Raw genomic sequence first — 23,589 nt, 5'->3', positions numbered from 1 at the left:
TATAGCACCTTCTATCCCTGAATCCAAGTCATTAATATAGATTGTGAATAGTTGGGGCCCAAGGACCAAACCCTGTGGCACCCTATGAGTTACAGCTTGCCATCCAGAAAAAGAGCCACTTATCCCAACTCTGCTTTCTGTTGGTTAGCCAGTCCTCCATCCAGGCTAATATATTACGCCCAACTCCTTGTGACCTTATCTTGTGTATCAATCTTTTGTACGGCACCTTATCAAAGGCCTTCTGGAAGTCCAGATATGCCACATCTACAGGATCCCCATTAGCCACTTTGCTTGTCACATCTACAAAGAACTCTTAGCAAATTAGTCAAACATGATTTACTCTTCACAAAACCATGCTGACTCTGATGGATTGCATTTCTACTTTCCAAATGCCCCATTACTACTTCCTTAATAATGGATTCCAACAATTTCCCAATGACAGGCATTCCCTATTTCGCTTAGCTCTGTCTATCGCATGCTGCTTCCGCCATCTGGCATGAAAGTAGTCCTGTATTGTAACTTCACCAGGTTCACACCTCATTTTTAGGTATGCCTGGTGCTGTTCCTGGCATGCCCTTCTGCACTCTTCATTGAACCAGGGTTGATCCCCTGGCTTGATGGTAGTGGTGGAATGGAGGATGTGTCAGGTCATGAGGTTACAGATTTTTATTTTTATCTCCTTTTTAGAAAAGGAGGATGGTATGGAAGGTGTATCAGGTTAAAGTATGGAACCAGGTATTTAGCCATGCTGAGGGTATCATAATAAATAGTTTAACAGTGCCAAGGGCAGTACTAAAATTTGGCAGCACTAAGGGAATAGTCCTACAGATGCATGCCAGTGACATACAGATACATATTCTATACCATGCTGCCTTGCACCTCTTGCATTAAATGGAAGTAAAAAATAAATATGTGGGTAAAGGAACATGCATGCAGGTGCTTTGGTTATTATGTATTTGTGAGTGAAGTGCCTGACTCCATTTTCACGAGAATTACCAGTCAGAAATTTAATCCATAAAAGCCAATTAAAAAACTCAAAACCATGCCACAAAAATGCAATTTGATCCACAGTCACCATAAATCAGTGGCTCTGATGATATTTAGAGTGGCATACGGTGCAACAATCCACTAGTACAAAACATATTCTCTGGTTGGCTAACAACAATTCCACAGAAGATCTGCTAGTTCCACGTTGTACAATAAACACTATACTACGTATGAAATTACAAAGCTAATTTAGACTTATATAAGCATTCTAAAATCAACAAAACAAAACATCTAGCCATTTATGTTAGTTAACTCCATAACTGAAGTACAGTCTTCAACTCTGCACACTTATACATTCAAGTAATACAGGCAATTAGCTTTTGAACTTTGTGGGAAAAAGTTTTTTTTAAAAAAAAAGTAGTAACATATACTACTATTCGTCTGTGCACCACTGGAGATTAAGAAGAATTTAATGGAAAACAGGAGCAGTGCTGCAAGGATGTTCCAAAAAGGTACAACAGCATGCTGGAATATCCATAAAGCAGCACACCATTTCCATCACATGTGTAAATAAAGGGATCTTTAAAAGAACAAAATACTTAATGGGAAATTCTGGTTTGCTAGAGTGAACTCCCCACCTGGATACCACCCATTTAAACAAAAAAAAAAGCAAAACCCAACAATGCAACCTACATAAGATTTAGCAACAACCCATGCAGCATGTATACACAGAACTAAACTAAAAAACTGTTCAGCTCCTTTTCAAAATTATTAGATTACAAGTGGCAAACTTATGGTTATGAGCAACAATAATCTCAGATTTCAGGTTCAGTGGAACATCCAACCTTGAAGGTGGAAAATTCTAAATTTCTAAGTTCACAGGTTTTTGCTGGAGACAAATTTCAGAAATACAGAGCAGGTAAAATCTTAGTGACGTTAACACAAGATTTGAACTGGAAGGGACTTAATGAACGTCGATGATTGGATTCTCAGATTTGCAAGTTTGTCTTCAAAGGAATGTCTTAAATTACAAAGAAAATCCCAAATAAAATCAAGTGACTGTTTACATTTTACTACAAGGGGTTGGGGGGCGGGGGGGGGAGGTGCCATATTACACAGGTTCTACAACAATTGTAATAGTAATATTAATTCCGTAATAACAGGTTCTATAGCCACATGTTTAATAGTAGAAGCCTCTTGTAATATATCAAAGAGGCCGAATGCACAGAGTTATGGCCACAATTACTCATGTGGTAAGTTGACAGTCTCAGTTCTATCTTCTTGGAGTAGCACCTCTCCAGGGTAGGGAGCAAAAGCAGATCAACAGAAAACTTTCACCGTTGTTTGCTTAACTCCAAGTAGACAGTTACAGAGCAGGAGCAAATTTTGTGCAGATTGGGACTCCTAATGGAAATAACTCAATCTCTTTATCAATTAATTTATACTATAGAGACCACATAGAAAAAAAGTGGGAATGGGTGCCTCAGAAAATATCCCTATCAAAAATTCACCGCCACTAACAAAACGTCCTTTCGTTTGACAATTAAAGCACGATGCTGCTATAGTTATGAACCCAATAAATAACTGAAGATTAATCAACAGTACCTTCAAATTCACTTGACCATCTTGAATCAAATAAAATGATAAATCAAGAAAAATTAAGTTAAAGAACATTTTTACCCTAGTTACGGTTGACAATAGCTGGGAGGCAGAAATAAATTTCAGAGAAGAGGCTGAAGATGAAAGTGATCCAGCTGTTAGTTTTTTTCCAAACCCATCATCTAAATCTTGACTGAAATTCCCTCACTGTCCTTAAAATCCAGGAATCGTAGTAGTGTAAATGCAATTGTTAGTCTTAGTGAACTACATCAATGAAAAATGTGATTAACACAAAGAAAGAGACATAGTAAAACCTGGTTGCAAACCAAACCAAATATAGACTATAATTAGATAGTAATTTAAAGGTCTCAAATATAGATCAAACATATCAAAAAATTTGGACTGGCTACTTAGATAGAAACAAAGATGTTCTCTTGCTTTAAACTATTGCTTTAAATATATTTATAGAGGCTAGACACCGAGAAAGTTACTCATTGAACAAGTGTCACACAGATTGTCATGTTGAAGTACCTGAGGCATCCCTGTGATGCAATAATATTCCATGCTAGGGTGGTGGAATAGAACTTGAATTTTCTACTTAGCCTAATCAGGTAACAAGTGAGGGAAGGGAAAGTTTTTTTTTTTAAAAAAAGAAAAATATATATATTTACCTTTCATGAGCCTATTTCCAGTGAAATTTTGAGATTTTTTGGGAGGGGGGTGGGGGGGGGGATTGCAGTGTGACCAGGGTCATCAATTTAAAACTGTCACTGAGCAAGAAGAGCTTCTTAATGTAGAGGGCTGCTACAGTATGGAATACATTTGCATGGTGAATAGTTGAGCAAAAGTCAGTGCATCTTTTAAGAGAAAATGAATAAATGTTGGATGCAAAGGGGGATCCAGGGGCCACGGAAAAAGAGGAGGGATGCCTGGTTGCCTGTAATTGCTACTGCAAAGACACAATGCATCAAATAATCTTCCTTTGTGTTCTAAGCTTCTATAGATCTTCTTTCTATCTTCTAATGTTAGAGGTATCGTGTGCTATTCTCTCAGTTAGGGGAACTTGCTAAGTTTCAAGTGTACACTGTGAAGAGTTGAGTGCATTTCTTTGGGTAGAATTTAATCTACTGCTGAATGAGCTAAGTGATTGTGTGCATTTGTGCCACATGTTCAGGGACACGTGCCAAGTACTTGTTTAGAAATGGTCATCTTTCTCAAACAGGTTACTTATCCTACCATTCATGTTGAATTAAATTTATTTCTTATTTGGAGTCAATTGTTTTTGTTCTTTTATATCTTAACCTTTAGGCTGCTGAAAAATCTAGAGAAATTACTATTTTGTCAGGCTGACTGATCTTGTTTGTTTTCTGCTCAAGGCCCGTGCATTCAAGAATGAATTTTATATCTACAATTAAAAAAATATGAAAGTAGGATTCTGACCACCTACTGTTGAACACAGAAAACATTCATCAATTATCACGAAAAGACATTATAACAACCATCAAGATTATAGCTCATTTTATTTAGCCCAGTGTCCATTTTTAAGCCATAAATATTTGCTCAATAAACTACAATGGTAATTTTGACCATCGGTCTAAACCAGGTTATACCATATCAATGTAAGAATCAATTTCATATCTCTATTACTTAAGTACAATTGCAGAATTCTGGTTAGTGCTCGAGCAAATTACTTGAATAGATGATTATAAAGTGCTAAGAAATTGCAAGCCTGCAGTTTGTCAGAATGGAATAGAATGGCACAACTACACATGATTAATGAAACAAATTAAATAATCGTACACTAGAAAGAGCAAAATTCTAGAAAATGATCTCTGAAGATAGACCCTTATTAATAATCCCCTGAAAGCTTATTTTTGGTACTAGCTCTTTGTATAACACATCAATTATTGGAAAAACTCAGCAGGTCTGACAGCATCTGCGGAGAGGAACACAGTTAACGTTTCAAATCCGTATGACCCTTCAACAGAACTAAGGTAAAGTAGAAAAGAGGTGAAGTATAAGCTGGTTTAAGGGGGGGGGGGGGGGGAGACAGATAGAGCTGGATAGAGGGCCAGTGATAGGTGGAGATTGCCAAAAGGGTGTCAGACAAAAAGGACAAAGAAGTGTTGAAGGTGGTGATATTATTTAAGGAATGTGCTAATAGGTGACATTAAGGGTAGAAAGTAGGACAAGCAAGGTACAGATAGCCCTAGTGGGGGTGGGGTGGGGGGAAGGGATCGAAATAGGTTAAAAGGTAGAGATAAAACAATGGATGGAAATACATTTAAAAATAATCGAAATAGGTGGGAAAAGAAAAATCTATATAAATTATTGGAAAAAAGGGGGATTGGAAAAGGGGTTGGGGATGGAGGAGAGAGTTCATGATCTAAAATTGTTGAACTCAATATTCAGTCCGGAAGGCTGTAAAGTGCCTAGTCGGAAGATGAGGTGCTGTTCCTCAAGTTTGCCTTGAGCTTCACTGGAACAATGCAGCAGGCCAAGGACAGACATGTGGGCATGAGAGCAGGGTGGAGTGTTGAAATGGCAAGCGGCAGGGAAGTCTGGGTCATGCTTGCGGACAGACCGAAGGTGTTCTGCAAAGCGGTCACCCAGTCTGCGTTTGGTCTCTCCAATGTAGAGGAAACCGCATTGGGAGCAGCGAATGCAGTAGACTAACTTGAGGGAAGTGCAAGTGAAATGCTGCTTCACTTGAAAGGAGTGTTTGGGCCCTTGGACGGTGAGGAGAGAGGAAGTAAAGGGGCAGGTGTTGCACCTTTTGCGGTTGCATGGGAAGGTGCCGTGGGAGGGGGTTGAGGTGTAGGGGGTGATGGAGGAGTGGACCAGGATGTCCCGGAGGGAACGATCCCTGCATAATGCCGCCGGGGGGGTGAAAAGAAGATGTGCTTGGTGACGGCATCATGCTGGAGTTGGCGGAAATGGCGGAGGATGATCCTTTGAATGCGGAGGCTGGTGGGGTGATAAGTGAGGACTAGGGGGACCCTATCATGGTTCTGAGAGGGAGAGGAAGGTGTGAGGGCGGATGTGCGGGAGATGGCCCGGACACGGTTGAAGGCCCTGTCAACCACCGTGGGTGGAAAACCACCCTTAAAAGGCACTTCTTCCTTAACTGAGGTTTTCCATCACCCCTAAACCTCAACCCCCTCCCATGGCACCTTCCCACACAACCGCAGAAGGTGCAACACCTGCCCCTTTATTTCCCCTCTCCTCATCATCCAAGGGCCCAAACACTCCTTTCAAGTGAAGCAGCATTTCACTTGCACTTCCCTCAATTTAGTCTACTGCATTCGTTGCTCCCAGTGAGGTTTCCTCTGCATTGGAGAGACCAAACGCAGACTGGGTGACCACTTTGCGGAACACCTTCGGTCTATCCGCAAGCATGACCCAGACCTCCGTCGCTTGCCATTTCAACACTCCACCCTGCTCTCATGCCCACATGTCCATCCTTGGCCTGCTGCATTGTTCCAGTGAAGCTCAATGCAAACTTGAGGAACAGCACCTCATCTTCCAACTAGGCACTTTACAGCCTTCCGGACTGAATATTGAGTTCAACAATTTTAGGTCATGAACTCTCTCCTCCATCCCCAACCCCTTTTCCGATCCCCCTTTTTTCCAATAATTTATATAGATTTTTCTTTCCCACCTATTTCGATTATTTTAAAATGTATTTCCATCCATTGTTTTATCTCTACTTTTAGCCAATTTCGATCCCTTCCCCCCACCCCACCCCCACTAGGGCTATCTGTACCTTGCTTGTCCTGCTTTCTACCCTTAATGTCACCTATTAGCACATTCCTTAGATAATATCACCCACCTTCAACACCTCTTTGTCCTTTTTGTCTAGGACATCTTTTGGCTATCTCCACCTATCACTGGCCCTCTATCCAGCTCTACTTGTCCCACCCCCCCTTAAACCAGTTTATATTTCAGCTCTTTTCTATTTTACCTTAGTTCTGTTGAAGAGTCATACGGACCCGAAACGTTAACTGTGTTCCTCTCCGCAAATGCTGTCAGACCTGCTGAGTTTTTCCAGGTATTTTTATTTTTGTTTTGGATTTCCAGCATCCACAGTTTTTTGCTTTTCCATCAATTATTGGATTGTGTGTCCATATTGTTAACTCCAAAGGCACTTAAAAACAAGTAGTAAACAACATTTGTGTTATAAGTGTCAGATCTCTTTTCAGGGTTCCACCCATCCCGCTTTTGAAGGCTGCCATTTTATTCCACTGTAGAATCATAAATAAGTGGTACTGGTGCAACCAAGAGTTTTTCAAAACAAAAACAGAATTACCTGGAAAAACTCAGCAGGTCTGGCAGCATCGGTGGAGAAGAAATCAGTTGACGTTTCGAGTCCTCACGACCCTTCGGCAGAACTGAAGTATAGTTAGGAGAGAGGTGAAATATAAGCTGGTCTAAGGTGGGGGGGGCGGGGGGAGAGAGAAGTTGAGGGTGGGGTGGTTGTGGGGATAAGCAAGCAGTGATAGGAGAAGATAATCAAAAGATGTCACAGACAAAAGGATCAAAGAGGTGTTGAAGGTGGTGATATTATCTAAGAAAAGTGCTAATTAAGAATGGAAGGCAGGATACTCAAGGTACAGCTCTAGTGGGGGTGGGGTGGAAAGACTAACAAAGTTTTAGATTTAAAAATAATGGAAATAGGTGCGAAAAGAAGAATCTATATAAATTATTGAAAAAAAAGGGGGAGGGGGAAGAAACGGGGTGGGGATGGGGGGAGGGGGAGTTTAAGATCTAAAGTTGTTGAATTCAATATTCAGCCCGGAAGGCTGTAAAGTGCCTAGTCGGAAGATGAGATGCTGTTCCTCCAGTTTGCGTTGGGCTTCACTGGAACAATGCAGCAAGCCAAGGACAGACATGTGGGCAAGAAAACAGGGTGGAGTGTTAAAATGGCAAGCGACAGGGAGGTTTGGGTCTTTCTTGCGGACAGACCGCAGGTGTTCTGCAAAGCGGTCGCCCAGTTTGCGTTTGGTCTCTCCAATGTAGAGGAGACCGCTTTGCAGAACACCTGTGGTCTGTCTGCAAGAAAGACCCAAACCTCCCTGTCGCTTGCCATTTTAACACTCCACCCTGCTCTCTTGCCCACATGTCTGTCCTTGGCTTGCTGCATTGTTCCAGTGAAGCCCAACGCAAACTGGAGGAACAGCACCTCATGTTCTGACTAGGCACTTTACAGCCTTCCGGGCTGAATATTGAATTCAACAACTTTAGATCTCAAACTCCCCCTCCCCCCCATCCCCACCCCGTTTCTTCCCCCTCCCCCTTTTTTTTCAATAATTTATATAGATTCTTCTTTTCGCACCTATTTCCATTATTTTTAAATCTAAAACTTTGTTAGTCTTTCCACCCCACCCCCACTAGAGCTGTACCTTGAGTATCCTGCCTTCCATTCTTAATTAGCACTTTTCTTAGATAATATCACCACCTTCAACACCTCTTTGATCCTTTTGTCTGTGACATCTTTTGATTATCTTCTCCTATCACTGCTTGCTTATCCCCACAACCACCCCACCCTCAACTTCTCTCTCCCCCCGCCCCCCCCACCTTAGACCAGCTTATATTTCACCTCTCTCCTAACTATACTTCAGTTCTGCTGAAGGGTCGTGAGGACTCGAAACGTCAACTGATTTCTTCTCCACCGATGCTGCCAGACCTGCTGAGTTTTTCCAGGTAATTCTGTTTTTGTTTTGGATTTCCAGCATCCGCAGTAGCTTTTAGCTTTTTGTTTTTATCAAGAGTTTTTCAAAGCTGACACTACAACTTAAAAAGGCATGCTAACTATCACAAGATAGATTACATTTAAGAAAAAGATGACTTTAGTTCAGTTTATATATTCCTATTTTTTGAACTGCTGAAAAATGCACTCTGCTAATGGTGCAGTGATTTTATTTTCCTGTTGGCAGGGGAAGTGGAGTAAGTTGGATTGCAGTTATTTAGAATGGAGAGAATAATGAAGCATAAAACAAAGTTGTGTGTTTCTTTATTACCTTGTCTTTCAGGGTCTCCACTTGTAACAACAGTTAAGATACTTGCTTCAAAATCCCCATACAGTCCTATGTTTACATGGCATTCAAAACCATCAATAAACAAAGTTCTGTATACAATGGCTCATAATGGCAAAGGTTTTGTCCTGTATACAATGGTTCATATCAAGTTTTCCCCCTAGGGATAGCTATACAAGGTTCACCCTACATCAGTCATGCACCTCATTTCCTTACTATACAATAGAATTATTATTCAAATCATGTCTGCAAAGCTGCCTTCTTAAAAAAGGTTCAATTTCACCCAAGATATGACTTAACTCTTAGCTGTTTTTGGCCTTAACTGAAATAGGTCTTGAGAATCAACCTGCTTCTGAAAGGACAACATTGATGCTCTGAACAAAATTAACTAAATAAAATGACAGAAGTAATTTTCCCCATCTTATCAACAGGTGGTGGGAAAGGAAAAGCAGACTCATCTACTGAGAAGTTGCAAGATTGTTTGCCTGCTAACTTCACTGTAGAAGGCCAAGTTGAAATAAGAGGCCTAAACAGAGAAGTGAGAGAAAGTACATGTAACTCCAGGGATAGGTTTTTAAGAACATTTTGTTCCTATGTACACAAACCATTTTTAATTCAGTGCAGGTTAATAATTCTTCCCTGCGTAGGTGAAATGACCTATGTAAGCAATTTACACGAGTGCATTTCAAAATCTGCTCATGTGTAAAAGCACCGTTTCTAGGATGGTTTACACTCACTATTTTTAAGTTTAGTTTGGTTCAGTGAGCTTTAATCTATAGTTCACGGTGTAGGGGCAACTGAAAGGCTGTGGCTTCAAGTCCCATGAGAGCTGGGTTTCATAAGAATATTGAAGTGTATACAGAGAGACAGAGAGAGAGAGAGAGAGAGAGGAAAACACTGGGACACATGGCCAAATGATCTGTTTCTCTGCTATAACATTCTACAAACAAATCATGATCGCCCTATGCATTTGAAATTTAATTGAAAATAAAGATCTTTGAGTGTTAGAACTTCCTATTGAAAAAGGTACAATACTGTTCCAACAAACATGCTTTTTTCAGGTTACAGCTAGATTCTGTTAACCCATTTTTCTGCAGCCATGTGCGCTTTTGAATAGATCATTGCAGCAACTGGGGCAAGATTTTATTAGCACAGCATTAGTCTGTTCTAGCATTAGTGCACAATAATGCCATTGCAAATAAAGGAGAGAAGCATCATTTACAATAGAATAAAATTTACTCCCTTTAAAAGAACCACAGCAGAAAATTTGTTAGATGGACCGTAACCTAATGTACATGTTAGATTTTGACATTGATTACTTTTATCAATTCAATTATGATGTTGCTGCTAACTCGTCAAGTACATCCAAAACCTCAACATTAGCTGATCAAGTTCAGTTTTCAACAATCTGCTAGGATGATTTCTGCTGTACTTTAAAGGGGAATTTAGCCAAAGTATTTGAAAGAGTTTACATCACTGAAGGAAGGAGTAAATATATCATATATACATATCATTACTGTGCATACTTCCTGAAGTTGTCTTTCTCTTGTCACAGCTTGATGCTGCCTGACCTACAGGATATTACCAGCATTTTCTTTTTTTAGTTCAGGTTTAATCAAGAAGTGATTATCCTCCTTCAATTTTATAAACTCTAAAAATAATTTGGCCTTGGAAATTTGAATACACTTAAGCAAAGATATTGAACAATCACTGGACTGTAGGGAAGTGAGGGGAAGTACCAGTCTTTTAGTTAGTGCTACACTCACCTTCAGTCTCCCCACTTGTCTTGATGCCCTTTGCACTAGACTCTGTACCTTTCAGCTTTTCTGTGTCGTCATCTTTCTCTTCCATCCCCTTCTCCTCTTCATCTTCTTCACCCACATTTTTATAGTTTGGCCTTTTCTGCAGTTTCTTTTTCCCCTTGTGTCGACTAATCTCAAGAGATCTCTCCAACGTTTCTACAGGTTTTGTGAAACATCGAATGCTTGCAGACATCTAGCAAAAATAAATTGAAATTTTGAATCGGTTTGTAAAATAAAATCAAAAAATTCTGCAAATTCTCAAATGCCAGGAAAAGCAATAGCTGCCCACATCTATCGTGCTTTTTTAATACTGTACATTGCAAAAGAGATGCTTTGACCATACCATTAACACTGTCAATTGATGTTTTGGCATAACATGGCTTTTAAATTCAAAAATACAATTAAGCCTATAAATGACTTTGGTGGTCTTAGGGGATGAGTGGTTAACAAGATTGTACAACATTCCTTTGTTTACTTTTTCAACAAAGGTGACAACCTATTTAAAATAAACGTCTGGGAATCTGCATTAAAGTTAAGAAAATTGTCACATGAATGCACTTAGTGTGAACCATTAACATTGGTAATTTTTAGGCTTTACTGTTATTAGCACTTCTTTGGAACTGCTAGGTAAAAGGTTTCTCACCTTGAAGAACAAGGGACAATATTCCATGTTTGTTCTATAATTGCCTGTATCTGTCATCCTGCAAACATGTCAAATGTCAGAAGAACTAATGTGCATTGTGACCCATACAGGGCATAATCCAAGAACATCTCACACCAATGCACATTGTTCTTGTGCATGTGATTAGCACTGCTGATGGCACACTTGGTGGACTGCATCATTTGAGAAAAAAGTATATGTACAGCATGTTAAATTGTGCAATACACAATTCATTGATACATTTAAGAGGTGCAGAATAGTTATCAATATCTATAATTCACAGCTGTTCAATGGGTATTTGATGAATGCAATATGGAGTGCTGAAAAACAAAGACATCCAGATTACTCAAGGGCTTTACAAGCATAAAAATGCACTCAAGTACTTACTGATCACATAAGATGCTTCTAATATTGCTATGAAATGTAGAGTGGATATCAGCTTTGAAAGCCACTAAGCTATCCCAGCGTTAAGTGAAGCATGTTACTCCAACGAATAATATAACTAGGATACCTTTAACAAGCTATCCAATGTAAAAAGCAATTTTCAAATATTTCAGTGACTAAACTTGGATTTCAATGAACAAAATTAAAGTAATATACAAACAAGTGTTACCACATAAGCTGCATAATATGAAAGAGGGTTGGCAACATCACATGTCAAACCATATGCTACCATTGCAACTAAAACTCTACAAAATGCAGTCAAAATGCACAAAAACTTTACTTGTTCTAAGTAGGGCCTTTCATTCTTAAAGTAAAAAGTATTTTTGGTACAGCTAATGATGTCCACAAACCGGCACCACGGGACCAAGACGGATTTTGGACGCCCAACCTGTACAGTCCCTGACCAGCGCGCCATTTCAAAAGCGTCCGGTTAATCAAATTGTTTTACTCAAACTGATCTATTGTTTTCTTTGTGGGCAGTCATGGTTGAAGATACCCTCAAGATAACCTAATGTACGACAGCATGTCAATTACAAGCCTTTCAGCATGGCTTCTTCTGTTCAAGTCTGGGCAAACATTTTTCAAGCAGGCAAATACCACTGTACAATGGCTCAAACAGTAAACTACTCTATTACAAAAATGTCTGGTTTTCGGACAGCCAGATTTTGGGTATTGTACCTGTACAATAAAAACTGAGGGTTCAAAGTTTCTTTTTTCTTCACCTCTCCTGCACAATACGGTCATACCAACTGCTATCACTTTTCGACCACCCGCTAGGAAGCAAAACTAGCACAATTTGATTCACTTTCTGACTTCAGTGTTTACTGTCTCTAAGGTGAAGGGTCATCATCTATGCCGATCTGGGATGCTGTCATCACAAGTCATAAAATCATGTCTTAGTATGCTGTAGCACAGATTGAATGCTGTTTTTAAACAAGCCAGTATGCTTTATTTTTGATAACATGTTTATTCTCCAAATCCCCAATCAGACCACAAGAGAGGCATTACTCTTTGAATGTATTGCCTAAGGACATTCTGAATTGGGCATCAAAAGCTACGAAAGCCTAGAGATGTCTCTGCCAAATATTTCCATTTTCCCGAGAGATCATCTTGCTGAAGGGCAGTAATGCAGAGATCAGGAACTCAGCTAATGGGGGAAATCAAACTAGAGATCCATTACCCTTCAGAGTCATGTGTCTATGTACCATATACACTAACTTAAGAAAGGAATGGGAATAGATCGTCCAGCCAATAAAGCACATCTCCCAACTCTCCTCCACCATTCTGCTTCCCACCATCCTGGCAGTATGCAGCCAAATACACCAGCTACTTAACCCCAGTCATGCAATCTTTTAGGAGGGGCAAAAACCAGGCCCAGCTCGGGAACTCTGAGGAGGATTAACTAGGGCTTTTTCAGAGGCAATCAACAAATGCTTCAATAAACCACAGAGGCTCATGTGCATTATTACTGCCAGCTATCCCAAAAACGTACCTTCTAAATTTAGAAATATTGTCTGCTCTGAGAAATTTTTCCAGTTCCTTCTGATGGACTGCAGGAAACCCAAACTCTCCACACACTTCTAGAGAATAATGACTCTCCATGAATAGAAACAATTCCTAATATCTGACCCAATTTACTGCCAATGTATTTTATATATCTAGACCAGTTGTCCCAGCCATATGCATCTCAAACAACGTACCCAACAAGACAGAGTTTAATCTCTTCATCATTTAAGAACCTCTATCATATCCCCTCTAAGTTAATGCTTCTCTAATGAAAATATCCCCAACCCCTTAAGTCTATCTTGATAATGAAGAACCTCAGTTATACTGCCACATTTATCTTTGGAAAAACCCATGATGCAGATTCATGAGTGCGTGCAAAATACCATTTCATAAATTTCCCTTTTGCAGAGTGAGCAAGGAAGTGGGAGAATTAAAATTAACTTAATTTCACTAAACTAAACCAAATCAGATAAATAATAAAAACTATTTAACCCAACATTGATAGTAGCTGAGATTCTAAAGACCAAAATACAAGATGAAAGTAACACTGGTCTAATAACAGAGAGACAGCAGAGATGAGTAAATGACAAGTAATGTCTGACAACAACGATTTGGATTTATATAATGCCTTTAACATAGCAAAACATCCCAAGGCCCTTAACAAGAATGATACCAATAAAGACATTTTTGACACTGTGCCACAGAGGAGATATCAGGATGTATGGCCAAAAGCTGGGTCAAAGTGGTAGACTTTAAGAAGCATCATAAAGGACAGGGGGCGGGAGGATCAGGGTAGAGGTGGAGAGGTTTACCGAGGAAATTACAGAACTTAGGGTCAAGGCAGCTGAAGCAACATTCATCAATGGCAGAGCAATTTAAATTGGTGGTGCACACCAGGGCGGGATTAGAGGAGCGCAGAGATCTCAAAGGCTTGCAGGGCCAGAGGGAGTTACAGAGGTAGGGCATGGACGGACTTGAAAACAAGGATGAAGATTTTAAAATTGAGGCTTTGTTGAACTGGGATTTAGCGTAGGTCAGCAGGCACAAGGTTAATGGATGATGGAGCAAGTATAAGATGCAGAGTTTTAGATGATCACAGGTTTATGTAAAGTGGAAGATGGGGTGGGGGGGATGATCAGGCAAACCAAAGAGAATTGTCTCAGGATACAGTGGAGTTTATTGGTAAAGGAAATGGAGTGGATGTGGTGTTTTTAGATTTTCAAAAGGCATTTGATATGTTGGGGCATTAAACATTGCGGCCTTGTTAATAATAAAAAAAAGACACAAAGCATTAAAGGTAGTATTACGGAATGGATTGGATGTTATTTAAAGGAAATATATAGAAAAACTGTTCTCACTTGGGTATGGGGACACAACATCAAAATTTGCTGGCAACCCAAAAATAGGGGGCAGGATATATGAGAGAGAAATTGGAAGTTATACATTTTAGCAAGGGTAAGGTGAGAACCATAACAGCAAATGGTAAAACTTTAACAGAATAGAGCTGCAGAGAGATTCTAATACACAAATCTTTCAAAGTGGAAGGACAAACTGATAAAGTTATAAAAAGGCATGGGAAGTCAGATTACAAAAACAAGAGTACAGAAGCAGTGCTAATGCAATATGTATTAATTAGGCCAAAATTAGAATACTGAATCATTTTTGGGAGCCTTACTTTAGGAAGCATGTCAACATCATTGATAGGGTGCAAAAGATTCACTTGGATGATAACAGGAGTATCATTTTAGTTAATAGGAAACAGTCATTTTTCATTGGAACAATGAAGTTTAAGAAATCTAAATTGAGAGTTTGATAACGTAAATTGGGAATACTATTTCCAGTGGTCATTAAGTCAGTATTTAGGTACATAAAGATCACTATCAAAAGATCAAAATGAGGGGTTAGGAAATTTTTTAAATAGATAGGGAGATAATTGGCTTGTTGAGACATCATCAAGGCTGCAGGTGCCGAATTATGATGACAATATGAATGAAACAAGTAATCATAATTCATGACAGTTATGGACAATTAAATATAAAAATAATGCATAAAATAATAAACAAATAGCACAATTATAATTATTTGCATGCTGAAATGATTACAATACATTGCAAAATGCAGGTCTCCTTAATTTATGGAATAAAAATAAAAGATCTACTGCACTCTGCATTTTATATTTACGTCCATAGTTCATGAGGTCAGGTTGGATTGCTGAATCTGCAGCCATTTACATACTGTAAGTTTTATAAAGCAGGGTATTAAGCTGTCTTGTAATCTACTCATTCAATATCTTATTTATGGAATGGTGTCTTTTCACCTTAATTCTATCACATTTACTTTTGTGTTTCTGTGGCAAGAGATAGTGGTAACCAGAAGTGGCATTAAAGAGTTTTCTAGCAAAGTTCAGAAAGAGTTTTTTCTGCCTTTCAGCAAGGTAACATATTCAGTTGTTTGTGTCAGAGTAGATTGGTACACGTTACCTAGGATGAGTTTCAGCACTCGTTACTGAATGCTTTCAAGTTTGTTCACATACTCTTTGGTAAGTCCAGCATTGGGTCTGACATAACTATCAAACACAGCAAACAAATCAGTTTGAGAAATATTGTGATGCTTGAGAAGGTGTAGCATGTGAAGTCTTCCATTTCTTTGCAAAGCATTTTACGCACTTGGTAATCCCACTTGAGATCATTTTTGAATGTAGATTCCGAATTATGCAACGAAGTGCATTAAACTATCTCAATATCACCCAAGTTGATAAGGAGGGTCAGGGAAAGGGGTGGGGGTTTGCATATGAAGCACAATTCCATAGCATTGCACCCTTTTGGAGGGTTCAATCTCATATGATTCACTATTGACATTCACTCAACAAAGTGATTGCCCCTTGCATGCAAGATGTGTCGCCTTGGTTACAACACTCCAAGAGGGTCTGGCCATCCACATATTTATAGCGATGAATAGGCATGGTGATCTCACCACAGGCATTTTAGTGATGGCTGAAAATATGACAGGGCCTAATTTGGTTCCTTGTGGTACCCCAGCATGTTAAATGTAGGTTATTTAGATTTGAAATGTCCTAGCAAACCAATGGCCAAAGCAAATTTCATAATAAATGAAAGTAGATAAGAATTTGAAAAAGAGCTATGATGAAAGGACAAGGGATTGGGACTAAGTAGATAGCGCTCAGAGAACTGGGACAGGCACAGTATGCCAAATGGCTAACTGCCACATGGTAAAATTCTATAATGACGAGGATCAGTAAAAAGAATACCAATTCAGCTTCTTAACCAGCAATAAGTTGACAATACCTTATATGGAATGATTTATTTAATTATTTATTCAAGAACAATGTCAGTTTCCACATGTATGCTGACAACACCAGCTCTATCACACCAACATCTCTTTTGATATTTTCAAAGTTTCTAAATTATCAGGCTGCTTGTCCAACATCTAGTACTTGATAAGCAGAAACTTCCTTAACCTAAGTATGTAGAAAACCAATGTCATGATCTTCTGTCCCCACCACAAACTCCATTCCCTAGCAACAGATTGTTGCCCAGGGAACAGTCCAAAGCTGAACCAAACTGGTCACAACCTTGGTGTCACATTTCACTCCTGATGAACCATCTGCGCTCACTTGGAATGCTCATTTCCACCTCCACAGCATCACCCAACTCCACCTGTCTGAGCTCATCTGCTGCTGTAACCCTCATCCATGCCTTTAGACTAGGCTATTCCAGATCAGCGTCCCATCTTCCACCTTCCATAAACTTGAGCTTATCCAAATCTCACCTGCTATGCCCTGACTCGCACCAAGTCCCATTTAGCCATCATCCCTGTGGTCACTGACGTTCGTAGGCTCCTGGTTAAAAAAACTTGATTTTAAAATTATCTTTGCTTTAAATCTCTCCACACTCCTCCCCTCCCCATTTCTGTAGCCTTTGAGGAGAGAGGGTCTCCCTACAAACATAAGAAATAGGAGGAGTCAGCCATTCAGCCCTTCGAGCCTGCTCTGCCATTCACCAAGACCATGGCTCATCTTATACTTCATCACCATTTTCCTGCACTACCCCCATATCCCTTGTTTTTAATATGTAGAAATCTATTGATCGCAGTCTTGAACATACTCAATGATTAAGCCTCCACAGTCCTCCAGGGGAGAGAATTCCAAGGATTCACCACCCTGAGTAAAGAAATTCCTCCTCATCTCAGTTGTAAATGGCCTGCCCCTTATTCTGAGACTGTGTACCCTGCTTCCAGACCTCCCCAGCCAGGGGAAACATCCTTCCTGCATCTACCCTGTAAGAATTTTGTATCTTTCAATGAGATCACCACTCATCCTTCTAAACTCCAGAGGATACGGGCCTAGTCTATTTAATTTTTCCTCATTGAACAATCCCTCCATCACATGAATTAATTTAGTGAACCTACATTGCACTACCTCTATCGCAAGTGTATCCTCCCTGAGGTAAGGAGACCAAAACTACACACAATGATGTGGTCTCACAGAGGCAGAGGCTCTATATAATTGCAGTAAGACATCTTTACTCCTATACTCAAATACTCATCTAATACAGGCTAACATACCATTTCCCTTCTTAATCCTGCATGTTAGCTTTTAGTGAGTCATGAACAAGGATATCCAAGTCTCTTTGAAGTTCCAACACTTCCCAGCCTCTTGACATTAAAAAATACTCCATATTTCTGTTTTTCCTTGCAAAGTGGAAAACTTCACATTTCTCCACATTGTTTCCCAACTCAAGTTTTCTCCTTCACTTAGCCTCTCCAAATTCCCTTGAAACATCTTTGCACCCCCGAAATATTTGCACTCCTCCAATTTGAGCGATTGGCAGCTGTGCTTTCAACTGCCTGGCCCCCAAGCTCTGGAATTCCCTCCTTAACCTTGCTCACCTTACTATTTCTTTTCCCATTTATGACAACTTAAAGCCTACCTCTTTCACCAAGCTTTTGGTGAAGATATATCTCAGTGAGGAAGAAGAATTCTAGGAAGGGGATAAACCAATCATGGTTAACCAAGGCAGTTAAACATAGGGCGCTGGTGAGAAGTGACTGAAGCATTCTGGGAGAACTCAGCGCAGACACCGCGACTCAGAAGGGAATCGAGGAGGACTCTTGCACTCAACAGGAAGAAGAGCATCCAACAGAGGGCGCTGGTGAGAAGTGACTGAAGCATTCTGGGAGAAGTCAGCGCAGACACCACGACTCAGGAGGGAATCGAGGAGGACCCACTGTCAAAGAGCGGAATAGCTCCAAACATTACATTGCTGCAGTGTTTCCATCCCTTCCTCCTCCTCAAACCTGAAAAAAAAGAGGAAGAGGCAGTGCCTTCAGGAGTGCACCAGGCCTGCAAGGGTCACTCTTCTGAAAGTGGATTTTAAAGAAAAAGCAGCTGATTGGTGAGTAAATTCTGGGAGCAGACTCGGAGGGAGGAGCACCAGAGCGGTGAGTATAAATCTAGCTTACCTGGCCTTGTCTCCAGGGAGCAGACTCAGAGGGAGGAGCACCGGAGCGGTGACCTCAGTGACGTCACAGGAAAGCTGTGACCTGATTGGTTGGTAGGAAATCTGCACCAAATTTGTAAAAAAACACTGCAAAACTAATTAATAAATTAATTAACTAAGTAGAGGTGGCTGGGATGGGCAGGTGATGTGTTGTAGCTGTATGATGTGGGAGCTGGCAGATCCCAATGCGAGCCGCAGTGACCACATCTGCAGCAAGTGTTGGTTGCTGGAGGAACTCCGGCTCAGAATTGATGAGCTGGAGTCCAAGCTCCAGACACTGTGTCACATCCGGGAGGGGGAGAGTTACCTGGATGCTTTGTTTCAGGAGGCGGTCACACCCGGTAGATTAAGTGCCTCAAATTCGGTCAGTGGTCAGGATCAGCAGGGTGTGACTGCAAGTGAGGCAGGTAGAGGGATCCTGTGTTCAGGAACAGAGGAGCCTCAGCTCTTGACCTTGTCCAACAGGTATGAGGTACTTGCTCCCTGTGTGGATGAGGAACAGGGCTGTAGGGAGGATGAGCCAGCTGACCACGGCACCGTGGCACAGGAGACCATTCAAGAGGGGGGACCAAAAAGACAAGTGGTAGTTGTAGGGGATTCTATAATTAGGGGAATTGATAGCATCCTTTATAAGCAGGATCGAGAGTCCCGCATGGTATGTTGCCTGCCCGGTGCCAGGGCGAGGGACATCTCTGACCGGCTTGAAAGGATATTGGAGAGGGAGGGGGAGGATCCAGTTGTTGTGATCCACGTCGGGACAAATCACATAGGTAAGACTAGGAAAGAGGACCTATTTGGGGATTATCAGGAACTAGGAACTAAATTAAAGAACAGGTCCTCAAGGGTTATAATCTCTGGATTACTAGCCGAGCCGGATGCAAATTGGCATAGAGACGCGAGAATAAGGGAAGCAAACACATGGCTAAAGGAGTGGTGCGGGAAAGAGGGGGTCCATTTTGTGGGGCACTGACATCAGTATTGGAACAGGAGGCATCTGTACCGTTGGGACGGTCTCTACCTGAACCGATCTGGGACCAATGTTCTAGCGAAAAGGGTAAATAGGGTGGTCAACAGAACTTTAAACTAGAAAGTGGGGGGGAAGGGAAGGGTAAAACTCCAAGAAGTATGACTAATGGGAAACAAAGCAGCAGGTTAGCATGTGGGGGGGTGGATTCAACTTCATGGAAAATTATGAAAAAACTGAAGAAAGCCCAGGAGAGGCTATTAAAGTCTCCAGAACACAAAATAGGACAGAGTATTTGAAAAGGGCTAGGAATCTAACTTCAAGCACATCAGATAAAGGGACGACAATGAGAAAGGGGACGGGAAATACAGGACTGAAGGTGTTGTATCTGAATGCACGCAGTATACGAAATAAGGTAAATGAGCTTGTGGCGCAGATTGAAATTGGCAGGTATGATGTGGTGGGCATCACGGAGACATGGCTGCAAGAGGTTCAGGACTGGGAGCTAAATATCCAAGGATATACATCCTATCGAAAAGATAGGCAGGTTGGCAGAGGGGATGGGATTGCTTTGTTAGTAAGAAATGAAATTAAATCGATAGCAAGAAACGACGTAGGATCAGATGATGTAGAATCTGTGTGGGTAGAGTTGAGGAACTGCAAAGGTAAAAAAAACCATAATGGGAGTTATGTACAGGCCTCTGAACAGTAGTCAGGATGTGGGGCACAAGATACACCAGGAGATAGAAAAGGCGTGTAAGAAAGGCAAGTTTACAGTGATCAGGGGGGATTTCAATTTGCAGGAGACTGGGAAAATCAGGTTGGTAGTGGATCCCAAGAAAAGGAATTTGTGGAATGTCTACGAGATGGCTTTTTGGAGCAGCTTGTGGTGGAGCCCACTAGGGAACAGGCAATTCTAGATTTAATGATGTGTAACGAGGCAGACTTGATAAGGGAGCTTAAGGTAAAGGAACCCTTAGGAGGAAGTGACCTTAATATGATAGAATTTACCCTGCAATTTGAGAGGAAAAAGCTGGAATCAGATGTAACGGTATTACAGTTGAATAAAGGCAACTACAGAGGCATGAGGGAGCAGCTGGCCAGAATTGACTGGGAGATGAGCCTAGCAGGAAAGACAGTGGAACAGCAATAGCAGGAGTTTCTGGGAGTAGTTTGGGAGACTCAGCAAAAATTCATCTCTAGGAAGAAGCAGCATACTAAAGGGAGAACGAGGCAACCATGGCTGACAAGGGAAGTCAGGGACAGCATAAATGCTAAAGAGAAAGCATACAATGCTGTGAAGAGCAGTGGGAAACCAGGGGATTGGGAAGCCTACAAAGACCAACAGAGGACAACTAAAAAAGAAATAAGGAGGGAGAAGATTAAGTGAGGGTAAACTAGCCAGTAATATAAAAAAAGATTGCAAGAGTTTTTTTTAGTTATATAAAGGGTAAGAGAGAGGCAAAAGTGGACATTGGGCCCCTGGAAAATGACGCTGGAGAAGTAGTAGTGGGGAACAAAGAAATGGCGGAGGAACTGAATAGGCACTTTGCATCAGTCTTCACGGTGGAAGACACGAGTAACATCCCCAAAGTTCAAGAGAGTCAGGGGGCAGAGGTGAATATGGTGGCCATTACCAAGGAGAAGGTGCTAGGAAAACTGAAAGGTCTGAAGGTGGATAAATCACCTGGACCAGACGGATTGCGCTCCAGAGTTCTGAAGGAGATCGCTGAAGAGATAGTGGAGGCGTTAGCCGTGATCTTTCAGCAATCACTGGAGCCAGGAAGGGTCCCAGAGGACTGGAAAATCGCTAATGTAATCCCCCCTGTTTAAGAAGGGAGTGAGGCAAAAGACGGGAAATTACAGGCCGATTATCCTGACCTCAGTCGTTGGTAAGATTTTAGAGTCCATTATTAAGGATGAGATTTCAGAATACTTGGAAGTACATGGTAAAATAGGGCAAAGTCAGCATGGTTTCATCAAGGGGAGGTCATGCCTGACAAATCTGTTAGAATTCTTTGAGGAGGTAACGAGTAGGTTAGACAAAGGAGAGCCAATGGATGTTATCTACTTGGACTTCCAGAAGGCCTTTGACAAGGTGCCGCACAGGAGGCTGCTCAGTAAGATAAGAGCCCATGGTGTTAGAGGCAAGGTACTAGCATGGATAGAAGATTGGCTGTCTGGCAGGAGGCAGAGAGTGGGGATAAGGGGGTCCTTCTCAGGATGGCGGCCGGTGACTAGTGGAGTTCCGCAGGGGTCAGTGTTGGGACCACAACTTTTCACTTTATACGTTAATGATCTAGATGAAGGAACTGAGGGCATTCTGGCTAAGTTTGCAGATGATACAAAGATAGGTGGAGGGACAGGTAGTATTGAGGGGGCAGGGAGGCTGCAGAAGGATTTGGACAGGTTAGGAGAATGGGCAAAGAAGTGGCAGATGGAATACAATGTGGGGAAGTGTGAGGTCATGCACTTTGGTAGGAAGATTAGAGGCATAGGCTATTTTCTAAATGGGGAGAGAATTCAGAAATCTGGAGTACAAAGGGACTTGAGAGTCCTAGTCCAGGGTTCTCTTAAGGTTAACTTGCAGGTTAAGTCGGTAGTTAGCAAGGCAAATGCAATGTTGGCATTTATTTCGAGAGGACTAGAATATAAAAGCAGGGATGTGCTGCTGAGGCTCTATAAGGCTCTGGTCAGACCACATTTAGAATATTGTGAGCAATTTTGGGCCCCATACCTCAGGAAGGATGTGCTGGCCCTGGAGAGGGTCCAGAGGAGGTTCACAAGAACGATCCCAGGAATGAAAGGCTTAACATAAGAGGATCATTTGAGGACTCTGGGTCTATACTCGATGGAGTTGGAAGGATGAGGGGGGGATCTGATTGAAACTTACAGAATACTGAAAGGTCTGGATAGAGTGGACGTGGGGAAGATGTTTCCATTAGTAGGAGAGACTAGGACCCGAAGGCACAGCCTCAGAGTAAAGGGAAGACCTTTTAGAAGAGAGATGAGGAGAAACCTCTTTCGCCAGAGGGTGGTGAATTTATGGAATTCATTGCCACAGAAGGCTGTGGAGGCCAGGTCATTGAGTGTATTTAAGACCGAGATAGATAGGTTCTTGATTGGTAAGAGGATCAAAGGATACGGGGAGAAGACGGGAGAATGGGGTTGAGAAACTTATCAGCCATGATTGAATGGCGGAGCAGTTTCGATGGGCCGAATGGCCTAATTTCTGCTCCTATGTCTTATGGTCTTAAAGAATGTATCAAATTGAAAGAAAAAACATACAATGTGGCAAAGATTAGTGGTAAGCCAGAGGATTGGGAAGGCTAAAGTGAACATGAGTCCCTTAGAGGATGAGGCTGGGGAGATAATAATGGGGAGCCAGGAAATAGCAGAGGAGTTGAATAAATACTTTGCATCAGTCTTCACAATAGAAGAAACTAATAGCTTTCCAAAAATATTAAATAATCAAGGGGCAAAAGGGGCAGAGGAAATAAACACAATAACTACCACTAAAGAAAAAGTACTAGGAAAACTAATGGCGCTAAAGACCAATAAGTCCCCTGGACCTGATGGGTTGTATCCTAGGATATTAAAGGAAGTAGCTACACAGATAGTGGATGCACTGGTAGCAAACTTCCAAGAATCCTTAGATTCTGGAAATGTCCCAGAAGATTGCAAAACTGCCGATGTAATACCCTTTATTCAAAAAGGGAGGGAGACAAAAAAACATGTAACTATAGGCCAGCTAGCTTAACATACATCATTGGGAAAATGTTAAAGTCTATTATAAAGGATGTAATATCAGGGCATTTAGAGATGCATAATATAATCAAGCAGAGTCAGCATGGCTTCATGAAGGGAAAATCATGCCCCACAAATTTATTAGAATTCTTTGAGGTGGTAACAAGCAGGATAGATAAAGTGGAACCAGTAGATGTAATATATTTGGATTCCAAAAGGCGTTCGATAAGGTACCACACAAGGCTACTTAATAAGGTAAGAGCCCGTGGTATTGGGGGTAGTATATTAGAATGGATAGAGGATCGACTAGCTAACAGAAGACAGA

At 41.2% G+C, this 23,589-nt stretch overlaps 1 protein-coding gene across 1 annotated transcript in view; it reads right to left on the bottom strand.

The window, feature by feature from the left end:
- Nucleotides 1–23,589, bottom strand: part of clec16a (C-type lectin domain containing 16A) — a 287,366-nt gene that overhangs the window by 194,574 nt on the left and 69,203 nt on the right. Inside the window, exon 11 of the mRNA XM_078559039.1 lies at nt 10,388–10,616. Within this exon, the coding sequence (XP_078415165.1) occupies nt 10,388–10,616 (229 nt within the window). The remainder of the gene's footprint in view (nt 1–10,387; nt 10,617–23,589) is intronic.

Source organism: Cetorhinus maximus, chromosome 15 (assembly GCF_964194155.1).
Source record: "Cetorhinus maximus chromosome 15, sCetMax3.hap1.1, whole genome shotgun sequence".
NCBI lineage: Eukaryota > Metazoa > Chordata > Chondrichthyes > Lamniformes > Cetorhinidae > Cetorhinus > Cetorhinus maximus.
This window is presented reverse-complemented; position numbering and strand designations above follow the sequence as displayed.